Raw genomic sequence first — 21,559 nt, forward strand, 5'->3', positions numbered from 1 at the left:
TTAAACCGACCAGCACGAACCAAGTTGCTTCCCTTTGCTCCTCCTTTATGTCTTATGGGAGGGGCCAATCACCTCCAAGCCTTACTCCCGAGTCGCTCCTTTTGTCTTAACTGTTCTTGCCTTCTGGGAGCTCTGCACATGCGCGCGCTGGGAACAGGCTCCCCTTGTTCCTCTGCCTCGCTGCTGTCCGGACGCAGCACATAACTCCCAGATGGCCCTGGCCCCCTCTCTGCTTCCAACGCAGAGCCCTCGTCCGAGCCTTCCCCAGACTCCAGGACTGGCCCATCTCCCTCCCCAACCTCCTCCCTGTCCCACTCTGCTGCCATCTCTGCAGCTGCTGGCAGACCACAAAAGTTGTTAAGTGAGTCACTACCATTGTTAAGTTAGCCACATGGTCGTTAAGTGAAACCGGCTTCCCCCTGGCCTTTGCAAAAGGGGAATCACGTGACCCACCACCGTCGTTGAGTCCATGCCAACCGTCTGAATTTTGATCACGTAACCATGGGGATGTTGCAACGGTCGTAAGTGTGGGACAGGGTCACTTCCCCCCCCAGTACCGTTGTAACTTCAAACAGTCACTCAAAAGAACAGTCATTAAGTTGAGGACTAGTATATAATAATAGCTGGGAGGGTTTGAGCGATATGTAAAAGTAATGCAAGCAGGGTAGGAATAAAATGGAAATAATTAAAATTAAGATGCCAATGTGACCGAAATCGATCCCTTTTTCATTTTAATGGGTATTATAAAACGGCTGACATATCAACTCTTTTTTTTTAACTCTTTCCTAACGGAAAGTAACTTTTGATGAAGAAGAATACGGATTTATTAAATTTACATATCAGCTCACTCCCCGCAGCGAAATGGAATAAGCAGAGTTAAAATGGATGCCAAAGATTCTAGTCCTCAGGAGCGCTTTGGTCCAAACCCAGGGTAACCAGCGGCCCTCGCCAAGGTTAACACCCCCCCCCCAAAAAAAGCCATATTGCTGATTAAAAATATATATATATCCTAAAGATACAGGAAAAATTCACCCCAATTTGGTACGCTCCCTTCTATTATTATTTTATTACTCGCCGATAACCTGGCGTTCCCCGGGTATTTATTTATAGGGGGGAAATGTCCAGACCAAACTTAATTTCTAATGTTGGATTTCACCCCTTACTAGAGGGAGCCCCCTTTGTGGAGTACTGTGAAGCCGTTTACCACGGCAACTCCACTGTTAAAAAAGAAGCCATTTTACAGCAGTACAGTCGAAGCCATTTTAAGGCACAACAGGCTGTATCTTAACAGAACACCCCCCGAGGTGTCTTACCCCCACAGTTATTTGTTTCCGGAGAGCAATTTGGTTGAAATTGCTTGTGTGTGTGTGTGTGTGTGTGTGTGTGTGTGTGTGTGTGTGTGTGTGTGTAGCTCTCATCAGCTAGCCATACCCTTACTGGGATTTATATATCCACAGACACATGTTTATATATATATAAACATAGCTTCCTCCCATAATTGGGGCTTACCAGGGGTTGTGACACTAAATATATACCTTCTTCCCTGGCTTCAGCTGATAAGGAGGAGAACTTGTGGCTTAATGGTTAACACGTCTGCCTAAGATGTAATATAGCACAGGTTCGAATCCCAGTAAGGGTATGGTTAGCTGATGAGAGCTAAATAGCTTGAAATAGATCTATATTAGTCTCCCTTTATTTATTTATCAGCACAAATATAACACAAAATGTGTAACAAAGGCAACAATAAAAATATTGGGTTTCTGTTGTGATGGACTCTTGTGACAAGCCGATTGACAGATAATGGAAGCTGTTAGGTTCCTCCCATAATTGGGGCTTACCAGGGCTTGTGACACTATATATATATATATATATATATATATATATATATATATATATATATATATATATATATATATATATATATATATATATATATATATATATATATATATATATATATATATATATATATATATATATATATCAGCTAGCCATATCCTTACTGGGATTCGAACCTATATATATAGATTATTATTATTATTTATTAAATTTATTTGCAGTCCATCTCAGTGGCTCTTGGGGGTTCTCTTAGCTACCATGCCAGCTAGAGAAGGCTGTTAACCAGCTTTACCTGGGTATAAGCCTGGGCTTGAGCCGGGATCCACATCACCAGGGAACCCATGGTGCACCGATTGCCATTTGTGGCAGGAGGCCCATGCATATCCTTCATCAATCATCCTCTAATACGAATTAAAGAATTAAATGCAGGGTGTGTTTCATTTCCCCGACACTTTGCGGAGGAAGATAAACGGTTCTGGGCTGGTTAATCCGCTTTGCAAAACAAGTGTCAATGGTAATGGAATGACTCACGGCTACTTACACAAAGGATACAAGTCCGCGTAAGGCAGTGGTTCTCAACCTCGGCAGTTTTAAGATAGATGGATTTCAACCTCAGCCACTTTAAGATGAGTGGACTTCAACTCCCAGAATTCCCCAGCCAACATGGAGGTTAGCAACCTTGGTAATTTTTAAGATGGTGGACTTCAACTCCCAGAATTCCCCAGACAATATGGCGGTTAGCAACCTTGGTAAAATGGGTGCATTTCAACTCCCAGAATTCCCCAGACATTATGGCGGTTAGCAGCCTTGGTAACTTTAAGATGGTGGACTTCAACTCCCAGAATTCCCCAGACAATATGGTGGTTAGCAACCTTGGTAAAATGGGTGGACTTCAACTCCCAGAATTCCCCAGACAATATGGCGGATAGTAACCTTGGTAAAATGGGTGCATTTCAACTCCCAGAATTCCCCAGACAATATGGCGGTTAGCAGCCTTGGTAACTTTAAGATGGTGGACTTCAACTCCCAGAATTCCCCAGACAATATGGCGGATAGTAGCCTTGGTAACTTTAAGATGGTGGACTTCAACTCCCAGAATTCCTCAGCCAGTATGGAGGTTAGCAACTTTGGTAAAATGGGTGCATTTCAACTCCCAGAATTCCCCAGACAATATGGCGGATAGTAACCTTGGTAACTTTAAGATGGTGGACTTCAACTCCCAGAATTCCCCAGACAGCATGGAAGTCAGCAATGTTAGTAACTTTTAAGATGGTGGACTTCAATTCCCAGAATTCCCCAGCCAGCATGGAAGTCAGCAACTTTGGTAACTTTTAAGACGGTGGACGTCAACTCCCAGAATTCCTCAGCCAGTATGGAGGTTAGCAACCTTGGTAAGATGGGTGGACTTCAACTCCCAGAATTCCCCAGACAATAGGGCTGTTAGCAACCTCAGCTACTTTAAAACATGTGGACTTCGATTCCCAGAATTCCCTAGCCAGCATGGCTGGCTGGGGAATTCTGGGAGTTGAAGTCCATCCATCGTACAGTGGCCAAAACTGAGAAACACTAATCTATGGATTCTCTATCCTAGATTTCTGAACTCTTCACACCCAAATCAATTTCTGCTGTTCTAACGGTGGCCCACAACTCTTGGTCCAGTTTTGGGGTGAAACCTGACCCCACCCTGGGCACAAAGTCTCAATTCCACCCAGGTGTCCCCCAAAATTCTCGCACCACCACCACCGCCGGCCTCCTTCCGCTCTTCCCGCTCCTCATATCTTCCCGGCCATGTACATGCAGAGCGCGTCCCGGACCTTCTCTGACCGCGTGGCGGGTTTAATGCGCGTATCGGGGCGCTGCAGGGGCTGTTCGAAGGTGGCGGCCAGCTGCCTGGCCTCCACCTCCCACTTGTCCTCGTAGGCCTCCCCTTTCTCCTCACAGATGTTGTGCAGGACGCAACAGGCCGAGATGAGGCGGGGAAGGTTCTCCACCGCGCAATCGTTGCGTCCCGTCAGGCAACGCCACCGGCCCTTCAGGCGGCTGAAGGCTTCTTCCAAGGGTTCCTGGCACCGGCGCAACGTGGCGTTGAAGGCATCCTTGGTCTCATCCAGACCGTCGGCGTAGGGCACCATCAGCCACGGAAGGAGAGGGTAGGCCGGCCCTCCTAGGATGACCCTAGGGATGGATACGCCATCGATCTCCACCGTACCGGGAGCGAAGAGGGTCCCTTCCTGACCTTTGGTGAACAAGGTGGACTTGTTGAAGATTTTGGCTTCGTGCGTCTTGCCAGGCCACCCCGCGCTGAGATGGGTGAACTTCCCTCGGTGGTCCACCAAAGCTTGCAAGGCCATGGAGTAGTAGCCCTTTGTGTTGACGTACTCCGACGCTTGGTGAGGAGGACACAGAATGGGCATGTGGCTGGTGCCCACCACGCCGGCGCAGTTGGGGAACCCCCTTGCCTCAAAACCGCGGACGATCTCCGCCAGGTTGCTCCCCACGTTGACCGTGGAACGCATCAGCACCCTCTGAATGGCCCGGCAGACTTCCAGCACCACCGAGCCGGCGGTGGACCTGCCGACGCCAAATTGGTTGCCGACATCGCGGTAGCAGACAGAGGTGGCCAGCTTCCAGAGGGCGATGGCCACCCGCTTCTCCACGCTCAGCGGGATCCGCATACGCGTCTTCTGGCGCTGCAACGCCGGAGACAGCCGGGCGCAAAGGTCCAAGAAGGTGGCCTTGCACATCCGGAAGTTCTGCAACCACTCGCTATCGTCCCAAGTCTCCAGGACTGTTCGGTCCCACCACTCAGTGCTACGCGGGCGAGCCCAGAAGCGTCTCTCCACCGAACGCAGGCGTCCGCCGCGCCGGAAACCAGCACTGCAGGTCTGCCTGGCCAGAAAGACCTCTTCCTCTTCGGCATCCTCTTCTTCCTCGCCTTCCTCCTCCTCCTCCTCTTCCTTCTCCTCCCCCAGCTCGTCTTCTCCCTCCTCCTCTCCTCCTCCTGGCCGCCGTAGGGAGCGCAGGAAGGCCCACCGACGGCGAGAGGCCGCGGCCGAAGAGGCTTCCCCCCGGGCCCGTAAGTACTCCATCATCAGCGTGCCGGATTGCACGACGTACCACAGAGCGGCATCCCGCTGGGCAGCGTCCATGCTGGACGTCGCTGGAAGAGAAGAAGAGAAATGAGGCTTTTAAAAAATGGCTGCCTCTCTTTCTCCTTGCTGGCTTCTCTGGCTGGGGGATTCTGGGAGTTGAAGTTCACCCAAGTTGTCAGGTTGGAACAACATAAAGCATTAAAGCATTGTCTTAAAAGTCTTTTGTTTTCTTTCCTTTTTTCTTTCTTTCTCTCTTTCTCCCTCCCCCTTTCTCTCCTGTATTCTATCCTTCCTTTTTTCCTCTCTCCTTTCTCTTTCTTTCTCTATCTTCTCTCCTTCCTTTTCTTTCTTTTTCTTTTTTTCTTTCTTTCTCTTTCTTTCTCCCTCTCCCTTTCTCTCCAATCTACTCTCCTTTCTCTTCTTCCTTTTCTTTCTTTCTTTTTATTTCTTACTTTCTCTTTCTGCCTCCCCTTTCTCTGCTGTATTCTATCCTTCCTTTTCTTTTTCTCTTTCTTTCCCCCTCTCCTTTTCTCTCCCATCTTCTCTCCTTCCTTTTCTTTCTTTCTTTCTCCCTCTCTCTTTCTCTCCTACCTTCTCTCCTTCCTTTTCTTCCTTTTTCTTCCTTTCTCCCTCTACTCTTCTCTCCCTTTTTTCTCTTTCCCCCCTTTCTTTCCTTCTCCCTCCCCCTTTCTCTCCTGTATTCTATCCTTCCTTTTTTCCTCTTTCCTTTCTCCTTCTTTCTGTCCTATCTACTCTTTCCTTTTCTTTCTTTCTTTCTTTCTTTCTTTCTTTCTTTCTCCCTCCCTTTCTCTCTTCTTCCTTTTCTTTCTTTTTCTTTCTTACTTTCTCTTTCTGCCTCCCCTTTCTCTACTGTATTCTATCCTTCCTTTTCTTTTTCTTCCTTTCTCCTTCTCCTTTTCTCTCCTATCTTCTCTCCTTCCTTTTCTTTCTTTCTCTTTCTTTCTTTCTTTCTCCCTCTTTCTCTCCTACCTTCTCTCCTTCCTTTTTCTTTCTTTCTCCCTCTACTCTTCTCTCCCTTTTTTCTCTTTCCCCCCTTTCTTTCCTTCTCACTCTCCCTTTCTCTCCTATTTATCTTCCTTCCTTCCTTCCCTCCCTAACTCTACCCTACGCCCCCACACCCATCCCACCCGTATCCCCTTCTCCATCCCACCACACTGTCAACATCTGGTAACATTTATTTTGCTTTCAACAACCTGGAATGAGGTTTTTGAGGCCTACAGCTTGGGGGGGGGGAAGTGCGCGGCCCCAAGAATAGTTAAGAAGAGTCTCAGAGGTCATCTAGCCCAACCCCATCCCCAGAGAGTAACCATTACAGCCCCTTGCAGCAGCCCTCCCCAGGATCTTATCCAACTGACTTCTACGCAGGACCAGGCCACCCAACTTCGGGTTGACTCTCCTTGACCCCAGGCTCACCAATGACCGTCCTTCCTCGAAGGGTTGTTGTAGGATGCCCTGATTAGAAACTCTTTTCGACTGGATTGCAAACTGCTACGGATAGCTCTAGAAAGAGAACATGCCCTCTCTCCCCTTATTTTAGAATAGACTAGACTAGAAAATATGGAATGGAATGGAATAGAATTCAGAACTAGAATAGAATGTAATACAATAAGGAATGGAATGGAATTCACAACTAGAATAGAATATATGGAATGGAATGGAATTCAGAACTATAATAGAATAGAATATGGAATGGAATTCAGAATTAGACTAGACTAGAAAATATGGAATGGAATGGAATAGAATTCAGAATTGGAATAGAATAGAATAAGGAATGGAACGGAATTCAGAATTAAAATACAATACAATACAATAAGGAATGGAATGGAATTCAGAATTAGAATAGAGTAGAATATATGGAATAGAATGGAATAGAATTTAGAACTAGAATAGAATACATGGAATAGAATGGAATAGCAATAGCAATGAGACTTATATACCGCTTCATGGGGCTTTCAGCCCTCTCTAAGCGGTTTACAGAGTCAGCATATCGCCCCCACAGTCTGGGTCCTCATTTCACCCACCTCGGAAGGATGGAAGGCTGAGTCAACCTTGAGCCGGTGAGATTAGAACCTGTGAACTGCAGATAACAATCAGCTGAAGTGGCCTGCAGGACAGCACCCTAACCACTGCGCCACCTCGGCTCATTATAGAATTTAGAATTAGAATAGAATGGAATAGAATAGGAATAGAATTCAGAACTAGAATAGAATATATGGAATAGAATGGAATAGAATTTAGAACTAGAATAGAATGGAATAGAATAGAATAGGAATAGAATTCAGAACTACAATAGAATAGAATATATGGAATAGAATGGAATAGAATTTAGAACTAGAATAGAATGGAATAGAATAGAATAGGAATAGAATTCAGAACTAGAATAGAATAGAATATATGGAATAGAATGGAATAGAATTTAGAACTAGAATAGAATAGAATATATGGAATAGACTGGAATAGAATTTAGAATTAGAATAGAATGGAATAGAATAGGAATAGAATTCAGAACTAGAATAGAATAGAATATATGGAATAGACTGGAATAGAATTTAGAACTAGAATAGAATAGAATATATGGAATAGAATGGAATAGAATTTAGAATTAGAATAGAATGGAATAGAATAGGAATAGAATTCAGAACTAGAATAGAATAGAATATATGGAATAGACTGGAATAGAATTTAGAACTAGAATAGAATAGAATATATGGAATAGAATGGAATAGAATTTAGAATTAGAATAGAATGGAATAGAATAGGAATAGAATTCAGAACTAGAATAGAATAGAATATATGGAATAGAATGGAATAGAATTTAGAATTAGAATAGAATAGAATGGAATAGAATAGGAATAGGAATAGAATTCAGAACTAGAATAGAATATATGGAATAGAATGGAATTCAGAACTAGAATAGAATAAGAAAAATAGACTAGAACAGAATAGAATAATAACTTTATTGTCACTTAGAATGTATACTAATCGGCATACATTAAAGTGAAATTGTAATTTGTGGCATGCAGCTCTCAAAGGGTCACCCCCTCCAATATATACGACCTCCTACAACAGAATAAATAAATACAGAATTATGCATATATTAATGCAGAATTATGCATAGCATTTGAGATTGCAAAGCCATGCAATTCCTCCTCCCATCGGGCTTCTACCCGCTTCACACAACCCCCTTCTTCTACCTCCGCCATCTCTCTTTTGCAATTTTTTTCCCCCATCCCTCTTTTTATTTTATTTTTTTTGCAAGGGTTGCAAACATAGCCCAGCCTTGAAACAAACCTTCGGGTAAATCGATGTTCCAGGACCCGGGAGAAAAAGGAGGGAAGGGAAAAAGAAAGTCGGAAGGGGAGAAAGAGAGAGAGAAAAAATCGGATTTATTTTTGCACAGAGAAAAAAACTCCAGCCTGGCAATTCAAGGGTTAACCCGACCCGGGGAAAGGGAGGGGTCGGAAAAGCTGGAGCGAGGAGGAAAGACTCCGCCCACTTCTCCTAAGCAACGGGCCTGGCCCCGCCCACACTTCCAACCTCGCTTTTTGTTCCCTGAATGTGCCCCGAGCGAGGAAAGAACGGGATATGCAAATGAACAGCGACGCCATTGGCTGGGCGGCCTCCCCCCGCCTCCTTTCCAACGGCGGGGGAGCGAACGGTGGGGAAACAGGGCGCCAGTCGCGGTTCCATGGTGTAATGGTGAGCACTCTGGACTCTGAATCCAGCGATCCGAGTTCGAGTCTCGGTGGGACCTGGTTATTGTTATTATTATTATCTGCGACCCAAATGCATTTATTTAATCTGGCCAAATTCTCCTTCCAATATCATTTTATGGCAAGGGCGTGGTTTAAATTACGCAACCACAAAAGCAATCCTTTGCAAAACCCACAAACCGCATGAAAAGATTTAATGCTGAATTAAATTAATATATGGATATTCAGAAAGGACATTAAGAGGGCTCTCTGCAAAATTCAATCTTAATTGGTGCTTTTAATTTGCTTTTTTGTTTACAAGCAATAGTGTTTTTCAACCTTGACAACTTTAAGATGGTTGGGTTTCAACTCCCAGAATTCCCTAGGCAGCCATGTTGGCTGAGGAATTCTGGGAATTGAAGTCCATTCATCTTCAATTTGCCATGGTAGAAAAACCAAGATTTACAGCAGTGTTTTTCAACCTTAAGATGGTTTGACTTCAACTCCCAGAATTCCCTAGGTGGCCATGTTGGCTGAGGAATTCTGGGAATTGAAGCCCATCCATCTTCAATTTGCCATGGTAGAAAAACCAAGGTTTACAGCAGTGTTTTTCAACCTTAAGATGGTTTGACTTCAACTCCCAGAATTCCCTAGGCGGCCATGTTGGCTGAAGAATTCTGGGAGTTGAAATCCACCCTTCTCCAACTTGCCATGGTAGGAAAACCATGGTTCACAGCAGTGTTTTTCAACCTTGGAAACTTTTAAATGGTTGGACTTCAACTCCCAGAATTCCTCAGACAACATGGCTGTTAGCATCCTTGGTAACTTTAAGATGGGGGGGGGACTTCAACTCCCAGAATTCCTCAGACAATATGGCTATTGGCAACCTTGGTAACTTTATGATGGGGGGACTTCAACTCCCAGAATTCCTCAGGCAATATGGCTGTTAGCAACCTTGGTAACTTTAAGATGGGGAGACTTCAACTCCCAGAATTCCCTCCTAAGCCATGTAGGCTGAGGAATTCTGGGAATTGAAGTCCATCCATCTTCAATTTGCCATGGTAGAAAAACCAAGGCTCCCAGCGGTGTTTTTCAACCTTAAGATGGTTGGACTTCAACTCCCAGAATTCCTCCGACAATATTGCTATTAGCAATCCGGGTAATTTTAAGATGGGTGAACTTCAACTCCCAGAATTCCTCAGACAATATGGCTGTTAGCATCCTTGGTAACTTTAAGATTGGGGGACTTCAACTCCCAGAATTCCTCAGACAAATATAGCTGTTAGCAACCCTGGTAACTTTAAAATGGGTGAACAACTCCCAGAATTCCGCAGGCAGCCATGTTGGCTGAGGAATTCTGGGAGTTGAAGTCCCACTGTCTTAAAGTTCCCAAGGGTGAAAAAACCGTGTTTTTATAGTTTTTAATATTCTAAAATTCCCATAGAAAGTCGGGTTTCTGGAGCAATGCCCAGGGACCCGCCCACTTATTTTGCCCAGACGCGGCCTTTCTTTCCCAACCGATGAGTCATGCATTTTTTCTCCCCCTCAGGAAAGGTGGCCACCAGGAGATCACAGCATGCTTCACGCGCCACCCGGCGATGAGAGGGCGGCCCGCTCACGAGAGCAGGTGGACCTGGAGGAAATTCCAGGTGGAGACGGAAATGTTTTCACATAGCAACCGGGGTGAGTCTCTCAGCCTCAAAGGCGGAGAAATTAGCATTTTCTCAGGCTGGATCGGATGGGATCCCAGCCATTTGCCTCTGAGCGGGATCCACCATCTCTCTGAAAGTCTCTCTCTTTATTTTGCATTTTTTTATTTACAACTCTCGTTTAAAATTACAACAACACTGAAAAAAAACAACAACTTTCGACTAGTCCTCGCACTTACGACCACGGTCACGGGATGAAAATTCCGGCGCTTGGCCATCGGCATGTATTTACGTTGGTCCTGGATTATGGGATCCCCTTTTGAGAACCTTTCCCCGGTGGCTTCGGACGAGCCAAAGTCAAAGGGCAAAAGCTGGCTTCGGTTAAGGACTGTGCGATTCACTTAACGACCGTGGTAAAAAAAAACAGAGAGGTGTGATTCATTTCATAAGCGCCTTGTTTAGCAATAGGAAATCTGGATGAATCCTGGAAATGGGTGGGCCGGCAAATAAATAGGACCCTCCTCCTAATCCTTAGTTCAGCCTTTCAGATGTCTTAGGGCTTCAGGTTCGAGAATTCCCATCCAGGATGTCCAACCGGCCAGCCACAGATCTGGAGGCCACGAAAGTTTAGGAAGGCCACCCTAGATTCCTTCTGTATCTCAAATCTAGCTTCCCGAGAGCATGAAGCAAACTCCTGGTCCCGACAAAACCCCCCTTTATTAATTTGCTTTGAATTCTGCTCATTCCCATCCAGTCTTTCAAGGGAGGATTTACAGTCACAGACCTTATCTGGCTTGGAGAGCTGCCAGGCCGAGATCCGCAGAACTTGGCAAAAAGTCTCGGAGAGTCCCGAATCAATGAAGCGAACTCCTGCAAACTCCACTCCCCTGTCGCTCCTCTTTTATTTCCTCTGGGAGGGGCCATTCACCGTCCCCCTGTGGCCTTCCTCCCAAAGTTGATCCCTGTTCTTTAGCTGTTCCCTTCGTCTGGCCATTCTGCACATGCGCGCACTGGGAACAGGCTCCAGCTGTTCTTCTGCCTCACTGATGTCCAACTCCGAAGGCAGCTGGTAACTGTCGGGGCGGCCCTGGCCCCCTCTCTGCCTCCGACGCAGAGCCTTCCCCAGACTCCGGGACTGGCCCATCTTCCTCCCCAACCTCCTCACTGTCCGAATCTGCGGCGAACTCCGCTGGTGGGCCACGACACTAAGCTAAGTCCCAAGTTGCTGGGGAAAAAAAATGGAAGAACTTCAAGCTATGAATGTTGTTTTTTTCCCCCTCCTCAAAATTAGAATATATAGCATTTTATCACCGAGATCGTTCCAAAAATCTCATTTCCTTGGGTAAAAAGCACAACAGTTAAACTTTTTAAAGGTGGTCCCCAGACACCCCCCACAAAAAAACCTCTCTTCTTGTGACTTCTATCCCAACCATAAAAACGGTTCTTCGGACCCTAGGCTCCCAGAGTTGGGAAATACTCCCAGAGGTCATCTATCCCATCCCCGTTCCGTCTGCTGATAGGGTCTGTTTTTGCTTCTGTTTCAAGGCATCCACCGAAGGAGAATTTGCTTCACTAACTCCTTCTTGAGTCGACAAGTTTGAATTATTATTTTTTTCCCCCAAAAGAATTCTGGATAACCGCGAGGATATTCAATGCATTATATGGAGTTTTCTCAAGAGCCTAGATAACCACCGCTTTCCTAGATAAAGGATAGAAATTAAGATAGACGGATTAAACTAAGATTCGCTGTACAGACAAAGCCACTAAGCCCACGTAAGTGATTTAAATTCCTTCTGGGTTTTACTTTTTATATTTCATACAAGTTATTGACACTTTCCTCATAGGGAGTCCTCGACTTATAACTACGGACAGTTAGTGACCGTTCGAAGTTACAGCAGCCCTGAAAAAAGCCACTTAGGACCGGTCCTTACACCTACAACATCCCCATGAGACGAAAATTCAGATTCTTGTCAACTGGTTCGCATTTACGACGGTCGCACTGGTTACGCGATCCCCTTTTGCAACCTTTTGACGAGCAAAGTCCACTTCAGATTCGCTTTACAACCGTGGGACTAAATGAACAACGGTGGCGATTCACTTAACGACGGTGGCCAGAAAGGTCATAAAGCGGGGCAAAACTCACTTAACGGCTGCTTCATTGAGCCACAGAAATTCAGGGCTCAGTTGTGGTCAAAAGCCGAGGACTAGTTGTATAGTTGAAATCCACGCTGATCAACCTTTGCCGCTTTAAGAGTGGTGGACTTCAACTCCCAGAATTCCCCAGCCACCCATATAGTGTAACTTTCTTAATAGATGGTGGGTATTCAGGAAATGTAATATATCTTGGCTTGAGCAAAGTTGGGGGGGGGGGGGAGGAAGAGCTAGGGAATTCTGGGAGTTGAAGTCCACAATTTCTAAATCAGGGGTCACCAACCTCGGCCACTTGAAGGCGCGTGGACTTCAACTCCCAGAAATCCCCAGCCAACATGGAGGTTAGCAACCGTGGTAACTTTAAGATGGTGGACTTCAACTCCCAGAATTCCCCAGACAATATGGCTGTTAGCAACCTTGGTAACTTTAAGATGGTGGACTTCAACTCCCAGAATTCCCCAGACAATATGGCTGTTGGTAACTTTAAGATGGTGAACTTCAACTCCCAGAATTCCCCAGACAATATGGCTGTTAGCAGCCTTGGTAACTTTAAGATGGTGGACTTCAACTCCCAGAATTCCCCAGACAATATGGCTCTTGGGAACTTTAAGATGGTGGACTTCAACTCCCAGAATTCCCCAGACAATATAGCCGTTAGGAGCCTTGGTTAACTTTAAGATGGTGGACTTCAACTCCCAGAATTCCCCAGACAATATGGCTGTTAGCAGCCTTGGTTAACTTTAAGATGGTGGACTTCAACTCCCAGAATTCCCCAGACAATATGGCTGTTGGTAACTTTAAGATGGTGAACTTCAACTCCCAGAATTCCCCAGACAATATGGCTGTTGGTAACTTTAAGATGGTGGACTTCAACTCCCAGAATTCCTCAGCCAGCCATATAGGGTAACTTTCTTCATAGACGGTGGGTATTATGCAGTAAACATAATATATCTTGGCTTCAGCAAAGTGGGAGGCAGGAAGAGCTGGCTGGGGAATTCTGGGAGTTGAAGTCCACCGGTCTTCAACGTGGCCACGGGTGGGGGGGGGGGAAACCCGTGAGACGCATTATACAATCCCAACATTTCTTTCTTCAGGCCAACACAGCTTAGCTGCAACCCAGCTGGTGTCACAACCGGACACATCGCACCGTAACGGTGAGACAATTGCACAAGGTGTGTTGTCGCAAGGACCGCTTTTGACAAGGGAGCGTAGGATGACTTCCGGTCTTGCAATCCACTGGCATCAGGAATTCATTCCAGGGTGGGAGGAGCCTCCCACACACAGTCTTTCTTAAGAGTCCTCGACTTACGACCGTGTGAAGAGACATCGGTGCTGGGGGGAAAGGGACTGACGATTGGTCCTCACACGTACAACCCACGATTAAAAGGGAAAAGGAAAGTTCCCCTTTGCACCTATGTGCTGGTGGTTCCCGACTCTAGGGGGCGATGCTCATCTCCGTTTCAAAGCCGAAGAGCCAGCGCTGTCCGAAAACGTCTCCGTGGTCATGTGGCCGGCATGACTCAACGCCGAAGGAGCACGGAACGCGGTTCCCTTCCTATATTTTGGTGGTTCCTATGCTTTCGAACAGCTAGGTTGGCAGAAGCTGGTACAAGTCACCTGGAGCTCACTCCGTTATGTGGTACTTGGGATTCGAACCGCCGAACGGCTGATCGACAAGCTTAGCCATTGAGGACGTAATCGGGATTCAGTTGTGTGTGGCAACTGAACTCACAACGGTGTCCCTCGATGTCACATGATCACCTTCCCAGCCAACTTCCCACAATGGGGAATTGTTTAAAGCCGGTGTGATCCGCTTAGCGACTGCAGCGATCCACTTAACGGCCATAGCAAACGGGGGTCGTGAACGGGGGGGCAGGACTCACTTCACAATTGCCTCGCTTAGCAACCGAGAGTCTGCCTTCCCAACCAGCCAAAGGAAGTCAGTGGAGGAATCCGGATTCCCGAATTCTTTTGCTTATTTGCCTCTGGCCATTAAGATTGTGACCCGTCGGAAGTTGAGGACTTCCTGTATAGAATGTTCTTCCACCGAAGTGCAGTCCTGCTTGGTGCGACATTAAAAACAAACAAACGACGCTTAACAACCATGGGAAAACGGTCGTAAAATCAGGCCTGATTCTTTTAAATGCTTTGCTTAGCACTGAAAACCTTTCTGTCGCGTCGCCGTAAGTTTGAATAGCCACTAAACTCATGGTCACATGTCAAGGACGACCAAGGAGGAATCTTCATCGCCATAATTGCCACGCTTTGAAAACAATACTGTAGAAATTTGATTCAAATCCCTGGCTAAAAAATAATAATAATAAATACAGCTGCGTCTCATTCGCTTCTCGCCGCCAGAAGCTTCAGAAGAACGTCACCCATCAAAACCGCGGTCCACTAAAGCGCGCCCGATTAAAGCGCATACGTGACGTCATCAGCAGCGCCACAAATAAAATTACAAATAAATTAAATTAAAATTAAAATAAAATTAAAGCAAGCCGATTCACATAAAGGTAAGGGTTAGGGTTAGGGTTAGGGTTAGGGTTAGGGTTAGGGTTAGGGTTAGGGTTAGGGTTAGGGTTAGGTTAAGGGTTAGGGTTAGGTTAAGGGTTAGGGTTAGGTTAAGGGTTAGGTTAAGGGTTAGGGTTAGGTTAAGTGTTAGGGTTAGGGTTAGGGTTAGGGTTAGGGTTAGGGTTAGGGTTAGGTTAAGGGTTAGGGTTAGGTTAAGGGTTAGGGTTAGGGTTAGGGTTAGGGTTAGTTTTAGGGTTAGGTTAAGGGTTAGGCTTAGGTTTAGGTTTAGGGTTAGGTTAAGGGTTAGGCTTAGGGTTAGGTTTAGGGTTAGGTTAAGGGTTAGCGTTAGGTTTAGCGTTAGGTTAAGGGTTAGGTTAAGGGTTAGGGTTAGGGTTAGGGTTAGATTAAGGGTTAGCGTTAGGTTTAGGGTTAGGTTTAGGGTTAGGTTAAGGGTTAGGCTTAGGGTTAGGTTTAGGGTTAGGTTTGGGGGGGGTTAGGTTTAGATTTACGCATTAATTTTAAGTTTACCGCTCACAGCGTGCTGTTTTCGTCGCGCTGCGATGACATCACATACGCGCTTTCGTCGAGCGCGCTTTAGTCTACCGCGGTTTTGTGGTGGAACCCCAGAAGAACTGAAGAAGCTTTCGGGGATGAGAAGCGAAACTTCTTCAGAAACGAAGTTTGAAAACTTCTTGGGGGGAAAAAAAGCTCCTTTGGGGCAACCACGACTCACCATAAACATCCATCCCTGGAGGTTTTTAAGAAGAGATTGGACCACCCTTCGTCTGAAATAATACGGGGCCCTCCTGCTTGAGCAGGGGGTTGGAATAGACGACCTCTAGGGCCCCTTCCGGCTGTGCTCGGATGGAGATTGGCACCAGCAGCTCCAATTTTCATTCCAGGGTTTTGTTTTTGGAGAAGGTGCCAGGTGCCAGGTGATGCCCCAGGCAGGCACAGAAGGGAGACGTGACTCCCCTTAACTGTCCCAAACACCCATCCTTTGATCTCCCTGCTCAATTTGGAGATGTTCCGGAGATAAACTTACGCCGGTCGTTCTGAGCAACTAGCCAAATGGAAGAGAGGCTGAGTCAGACAGAGAGTCACCCTGGCGAGAATGTAACTGTGCCTTCACCACCATTTCCTGTCCTGTGTATGTAATGGAATCGGGATAGAGCTGGAAGGGACCTTGGAGGTCTTCTAGTCCAGCCCACTGCTCAAGCAGGAGATCCTAAGGGCATTTTAGAATCGGGATAGAGCTGGAAGGGACCTTGGAGGTCTTCTAGTCCAGCCCCCTGCTCAAACAGGAGATTCTTAAACCATTTTAGAATCAGGATAGAGCTGGAAGGGACCTTGGAGGTCTTCTAGTCCAACCCCCTGCTCAAGCAGGAGATCCTAAGGGCATTTTAGAATCGGAATAGAGCTGGAAGGGACCTTGGAGGTCTTCTAGTCCAGCCCCTTGATCATTTTAGAATCAGAATAGAGCTGGAGGGGATCTTGGAGGTCTTCTAGTCCAGCCCCCTGCTCAAGCAGGAGATCCTAAGGGCATTTTAGAATCGGAATAGAGCTGGAAGGGACCTTGGAGGTCTTCTAGTCCAGCCCCCTGCTCAAGCAGGAGACCCTAGATCATTTTAGAATAGGAATAGAGCTGGAAGGGACCGTGGAGGTCTTCTAGTCCAGCCCTTTGATCATTTTAGAATCAGAATAGAGCTGGAAGGGACCTTGGAGGTCTTCTAGTCCAGCTCCCTGCTCAAGCAGGAGATCCTAAGGCCATTTTAGAATCAGGATAGAGCCGGAAGGGACCTTGGAGGTCTTCTAGTCCAGCCCCCTTGGCCCTCAAGTAGGAGACGAGGGAGGGAGGGAAGGGACTACTTAGCATGCTGTCCAAGTTACTATCCAGGGACTTACGATGACAATTTTGTGACCAGAATTTCTCTCCGTTGCTCTGCGAGTTATGTCCGATTCTATGAGCTTTGGGGTTTCCCTTCTTCAGCGAAACCCTGCGGTTCTTAAGTGAATCAGGCGGCCATTAAGGGAATCCAGCTTCCCCCCGTTATCAGATCCCAATCCATTTTCAAACCTATCCCACCCCCCCATTTTGATCGCGCAGGGATGCTGCGGTGAAGGCTGAGGGTGAAAGCTGGGGGCACGTCGCGTTTTTCGTTGCCGTGGTAACTTTGACCGGTCACTAAGCGAGGACTGCCTGCCGAAAAGGGAGAGCGGAGACAACGGAAGGGAGAAACCAATTTAATTTCTGTTGGCGTTTCTGTTTTGCTTGTTCAGAGGAAAGGAAAGACGCTGAGGATGTCACGTCGGCGATTTCCAAGCACGACTCTCGTGGCACGGACATGCCCATAAATCTCCTTCATTCCTTGATATTATTACTCAATTAAACAAATTAAATCCAGTCGTAGGGCAGGTGGCAGAACAGGCTGAATGGATGTGGCATCCGTGGACAATTAAAGAAGATTATTCGTGATTTGCTGTGAACGATGAAAAAGGCAATAAATATTTTGAGCCAGCAGTGAATCCAAGAAAAACCACTTACTCAACATCTTTTTTTATAAAAGAAAATACTTTATTTGTACATTTTCAATTAACCTGCGTGGGTTAATTTGTGAAGAGGGTATTGTCTGAGTCAATTTCTTACATAATAACGCAACATACTAGCTGGATACCCGCGCTTCGCTACGGAACTGTGCGATCCGGGCTTGGTAATGAACGAGTAGTTACGATCGGGCTTAATACATTGACAGTTGAAGCTTGAAAATTAATGGAGAGTGTGCAACTCCTTAGCATCAGAGCGTGTTAATATGAGGCAACTGGCACTTGGAACAGAGCTCTTTTCAGGTGGGGAGGGGGAGTAGAATGTCGACACTCCCAGCCTGCAGGCCGGATGAGTTACACGCTGGCCACGCCCATATAAGGCAACGGGCAGTTGGAACAGAGTTCTTTTCAGGGCGGGGAGGGGGAGTAGGATGTCTAACTCCTTAGCATCAGAGCGTCTTAATGTAAGGCAACTGGCGGTTGGAACAGAGTCTTTTTAGGGTGGGTAGGGGGAGTAGAATGTCTAACTCCTTAGCATCAGAGCGTCTTAATGTAAGGCAACTGGCAGTTGGAACAGAATTCTTTTCAGGTGGGGAGGGGGAGTAGAATGTCTACACTCCCAGCCCGCAGGCCGGATGAGTTATGCGCTGGCCACGCCCATATAAGACAACGGGCAGTTGGAACAGAGTTCTTTTCAGGCAGGGTGGGGGAGTAGAATGTCTAACTCCTTAACATCAGAGCGTCTTAATGTAAGGCAACTGGCAGTTGGAACAGAGTTCTTTTCAGGGCAGGGAGGGGGAGTAGGATGTCTAACTCCTTAGCATCAGAGCATCTTAATGTAAGGCAACTGGTGGTTGGAACAGAGTTCTTTTCAGGGTGGGGAGGGGGAGTAGAACATCTAATTCCTTAGCATCGACGCGTGCTAATATAATAATGGAACGTGCAAACTTTTGAATATGTACCACGCTTTACATCCACAAAGTGACATCAACAGGTTGTACCTGCCAATATGGGGCAGGGGGCTATTGCAAATCCATCAAACTGTAGAAGAAGAAAAATGAAGTTTGAATGATTATGTGAACCAAAGTACAGGAAAATTGCTGCAGGCTATGATAACGGAGAACAGCATAAAAACAACAGAAACAAAGGCAGAATATAAGGAAAAACAGCTGGATGACAGATTAAATAGTTGGGAAACCAAAGCTTTGCATGGACAGCACTTGAAAAACATTGAAGGGAGATGTGATGACAACTTGACATGGACATGGCTTAAGATGGGAACCATCCAGAAGGAAACGGAAGGTTTAATCCTGGCTGCTCAGGAACAAGCGCTACAAACGAAGGCCACGAAAGCGAAGATACAAAAATCCACCGACAATCCCGACTGCCGACTTTGCAACGACAAAGTCGAAACTTTTTCCCCGCATTTAATATGTGCGTGCAGCAAAATCGCACCAACCGATTACAAAGCTAGACACGATCCGAGTTGGTAAATTAATCCACTGGTCGTTATGTAAAAAAATACGATTTTTACCTGTATCCAGAAAGTCGTGGGAACATAAAGAGGGAAAAAGTTATCGAAAATAAGACGACGGATCGTCATTTGGAACACAACACTCCAGATATCCCAGCCGTCGGGAACCAAAACGTACAATTTATGGACATCGTTGTCGAAGAAAAGAACTGGGCGGGGGGTGGTGGGAATCACCGAATATCTCGACCTGGGATCAGCTGGGAAAACAAATGATTAAAACAACACAGAAACACGGAAGGAAGAACGGCAACATTTACAAGGTTGATGGGTGTTTTCGTTTTGACGAATGTTTCTAGTTGAGTCTGCGTAACTAGAGCACACATTTTTAAAAATGAAACGAAAGAAAAGATAAAGCAAAGAATTAAAAAGGTTCACCGACAACAGCGCGTCGACAAAAGTGTACCTTCAACAAACAACTAATAACAACCTAATAACCCTAACCCTAACCCTAAAACAAACCCTGAACCTAACCCTAATCCTAACCCTGAACCTAACCCTGAACCTAACCCTGAACCTAACCCTAATCCTAACCCTGAACCTAACCCTGAACCTAACCCTGAACCTAACCCTAACCCTGAACCTAACCCTAACCCTAACCCTAACCCTGAACCGAACCCTGAACCTGAACCTGAACCTAACCCTAACCCTAACCTAACCCTAACCCTGAACCTAACCCTAACCCTAACCCTAACCCTAATCCTAAACCTGAACCTAACCCTGAACCTAACCTTAAACCTAACCCTGAACCTAACCCTAACCCTAACCTAACCCTAACCCTAACCCTGAACCTAACCCTAACCCTAACCCTAACCCTAACCCTAACCCTAACCCTAACCTTAAACCTAACCCTGAACCTAACCCTAACCCTAACCCTGAACCTAACCCTAACCCTGAACCTAACCCTAACCCTAACCCTAACCCTAACCCTAACCCTGAACCTAACCCTGAACCTAACCCTAACCCTGAACCTAACCCTAACCCTAACCCTAACCTTAAACCTAACCCTGAACCTAACCCTAACCCTAACCCTGAACCTAACCCTGAACCTAACCCTAACCCTAACCCTAACCCTGAACCTAACCCTAACCCTGAACCTAACCCTAACCCTAACCCTAACCCTAACCCTAACCTTAAACCTAACCCTGAACCTAACCCCTGTGCCCGCCCGCGTGCCTTCTGCGCATGCGCCCGACTTCATGAACGTGTCGACATAGAGCCGGGGCGGGTGAGCAGACCCACCCACGGTTTCTGCAACCGGTTCAGGCGAACCGGTATGAGCCGGCTAATACCACCTCTGGTTACAAACACGGATGTTGAGTGAATCCTGCTTCTTCATGGTCAGAAGGCCATGGGGATGCTGCAACCGTCATAAAGGTGAACCAGTTGCCAAGCATCTGATTTTGGATCATGTTGACCAAGGTCGTAAGTCTGAAAAATGGACGCAAGTCACTAAGCAGACAGTTGTAAGTTGAGGGCTATACCTGTATTCCATTCCTCTCCTATCCATCTATTTGTTTTTCCTGTAGGTTGTCTTGGATGGAGCTCTGCTCATCAACCTCTCCTTGCCTCGTGCGTTGATGTCCTCCTGACCCACCATGGAGAAAGAGGTAGTCAACCTAGTTTTCCTCTCCTGGAAGGGTTGGGCCTCTGGGGAGGAGAGGAAGGACCTCAATTATGCTCCTGGGCTAATAATTTTTGGAAGAAGGGGGAGGAAGAACTGGAGAGGAGGAGGAGGAGGAGCATCAGAAGGAGGAGGACAACCCATCTTCTGAGTTGGCTTGGAGGCATTTGGGTGTAACTCACAAGGGGAAGAAGAGCCGGTTCGAAAACAATTCATTTCTTCTCAATCCATCCTCACCCTTGAGAGGCACGTTCTTCTTCTTCTTCTCCTCCTCCTCCTCCTCCTCCTCTTCTTCTTCTCCTCGATCCCATCAGCAGGATGGACCAGAATGGATCTTCTCAGAACCAGCCTGGGGAACAGGTGATCTACAAGGTTGAAGTGACTACGGGACAAGGCCTTTTGACGGGGACTTTCGATTTGATCTCCATCGTCTTGGTGGGCACCAACGGAGAAAGCCCCAAGACGTACCTCAACCAGTTTGGGATGACCTGCTGTCAAGGATCGGTAAGATTTGGGTTCAAGTCTCAAGAGAAGGAAGTTGGGAGATGGTGGTACCTTAGTTCCTGGAATAGATTTTGATCCAAAGAGACAGAATAACAGAGTTGGAAGGGACCTTGGAGGTCTTCTATTCCAACCCCTGGTCAACCCCCTATACTATCTCAGAATAGATCAGAATAGAGGGACCTTGGAGGTCTTCTAATCCAGCCCTCTGCTCAAGCAGGAGAACCTATACCATCTCAGACACATTTCAGATAAATGCTTAGCCAATCTCTTCTTAAAAGCCTCCAGTGATGGATCACCTGCAACTTCTGGTGACAAGCCGTTCCACTGGTTAATTGTCCTCCCTGTCAGGAAATTTCTCCTTAGTTCTAAGTTGCTTCTCTCCTTGATGAGTTTCCACCCGT

General features: G+C 46.4%; 1 protein-coding gene and 1 non-coding gene across 2 annotated transcripts; one reads left to right on the forward strand and one right to left on the reverse strand.

Annotated features, from left to right (window-relative positions):
* Positions 1–2,996: 2,996 nt before the first annotated feature.
* Positions 2,997–4,988, reverse strand: LOC148046918 (uncharacterized). The gene is made up of 2 exons (XM_087715025.1): positions 4,873–4,988; positions 2,997–4,728 (listed from the first exon to the last, which is right to left on the reverse strand). The coding sequence occupies exons 1-2, from the start codon at positions 4,986–4,988 to the stop codon at positions 3,612–3,614; spliced, it is 1,233 nt and encodes a 410-aa protein (XP_087571151.1). The 3' UTR covers positions 2,997–3,611.
* A 3,646-nt stretch (positions 4,989–8,634) lies between these two features.
* On the forward strand, positions 8,635–8,706 carry TRNAQ-CUG (transfer RNA glutamine (anticodon CUG)). The gene has a single exon. It is a non-coding gene; the product is annotated as a tRNA-Gln (tRNA).
* The last annotated feature ends 12,853 nt before the right edge of the window (positions 8,707–21,559 follow it).

This window comes from Thamnophis sirtalis, unplaced genomic scaffold (assembly GCF_051295495.1).
Source record: "Thamnophis sirtalis isolate CommonGarterSnake01/CBP01778 unplaced genomic scaffold, rThaSir2_p1.2 scaffold_4, whole genome shotgun sequence".
In the NCBI taxonomy this organism is placed as follows: Eukaryota; Metazoa; Chordata; class Lepidosauria; order Squamata; family Natricidae; genus Thamnophis; species Thamnophis sirtalis.

Coding starts and splice junctions, on each gene's coding strand:
- LOC148046918 (XM_087715025.1), bottom strand. CDS start 4,988: ATGGACGCTGCCCAGCGGGATGCCGCTCTGTGGTACGTCGTGCAATCC. Junction 4,729..4,872: donor GCCGCGGCCTCTCGCCGTCG/GTGGGCCTTCCT, acceptor CTTTCTGGCCAG/GCAGACCTGCAGTGCTGGTT.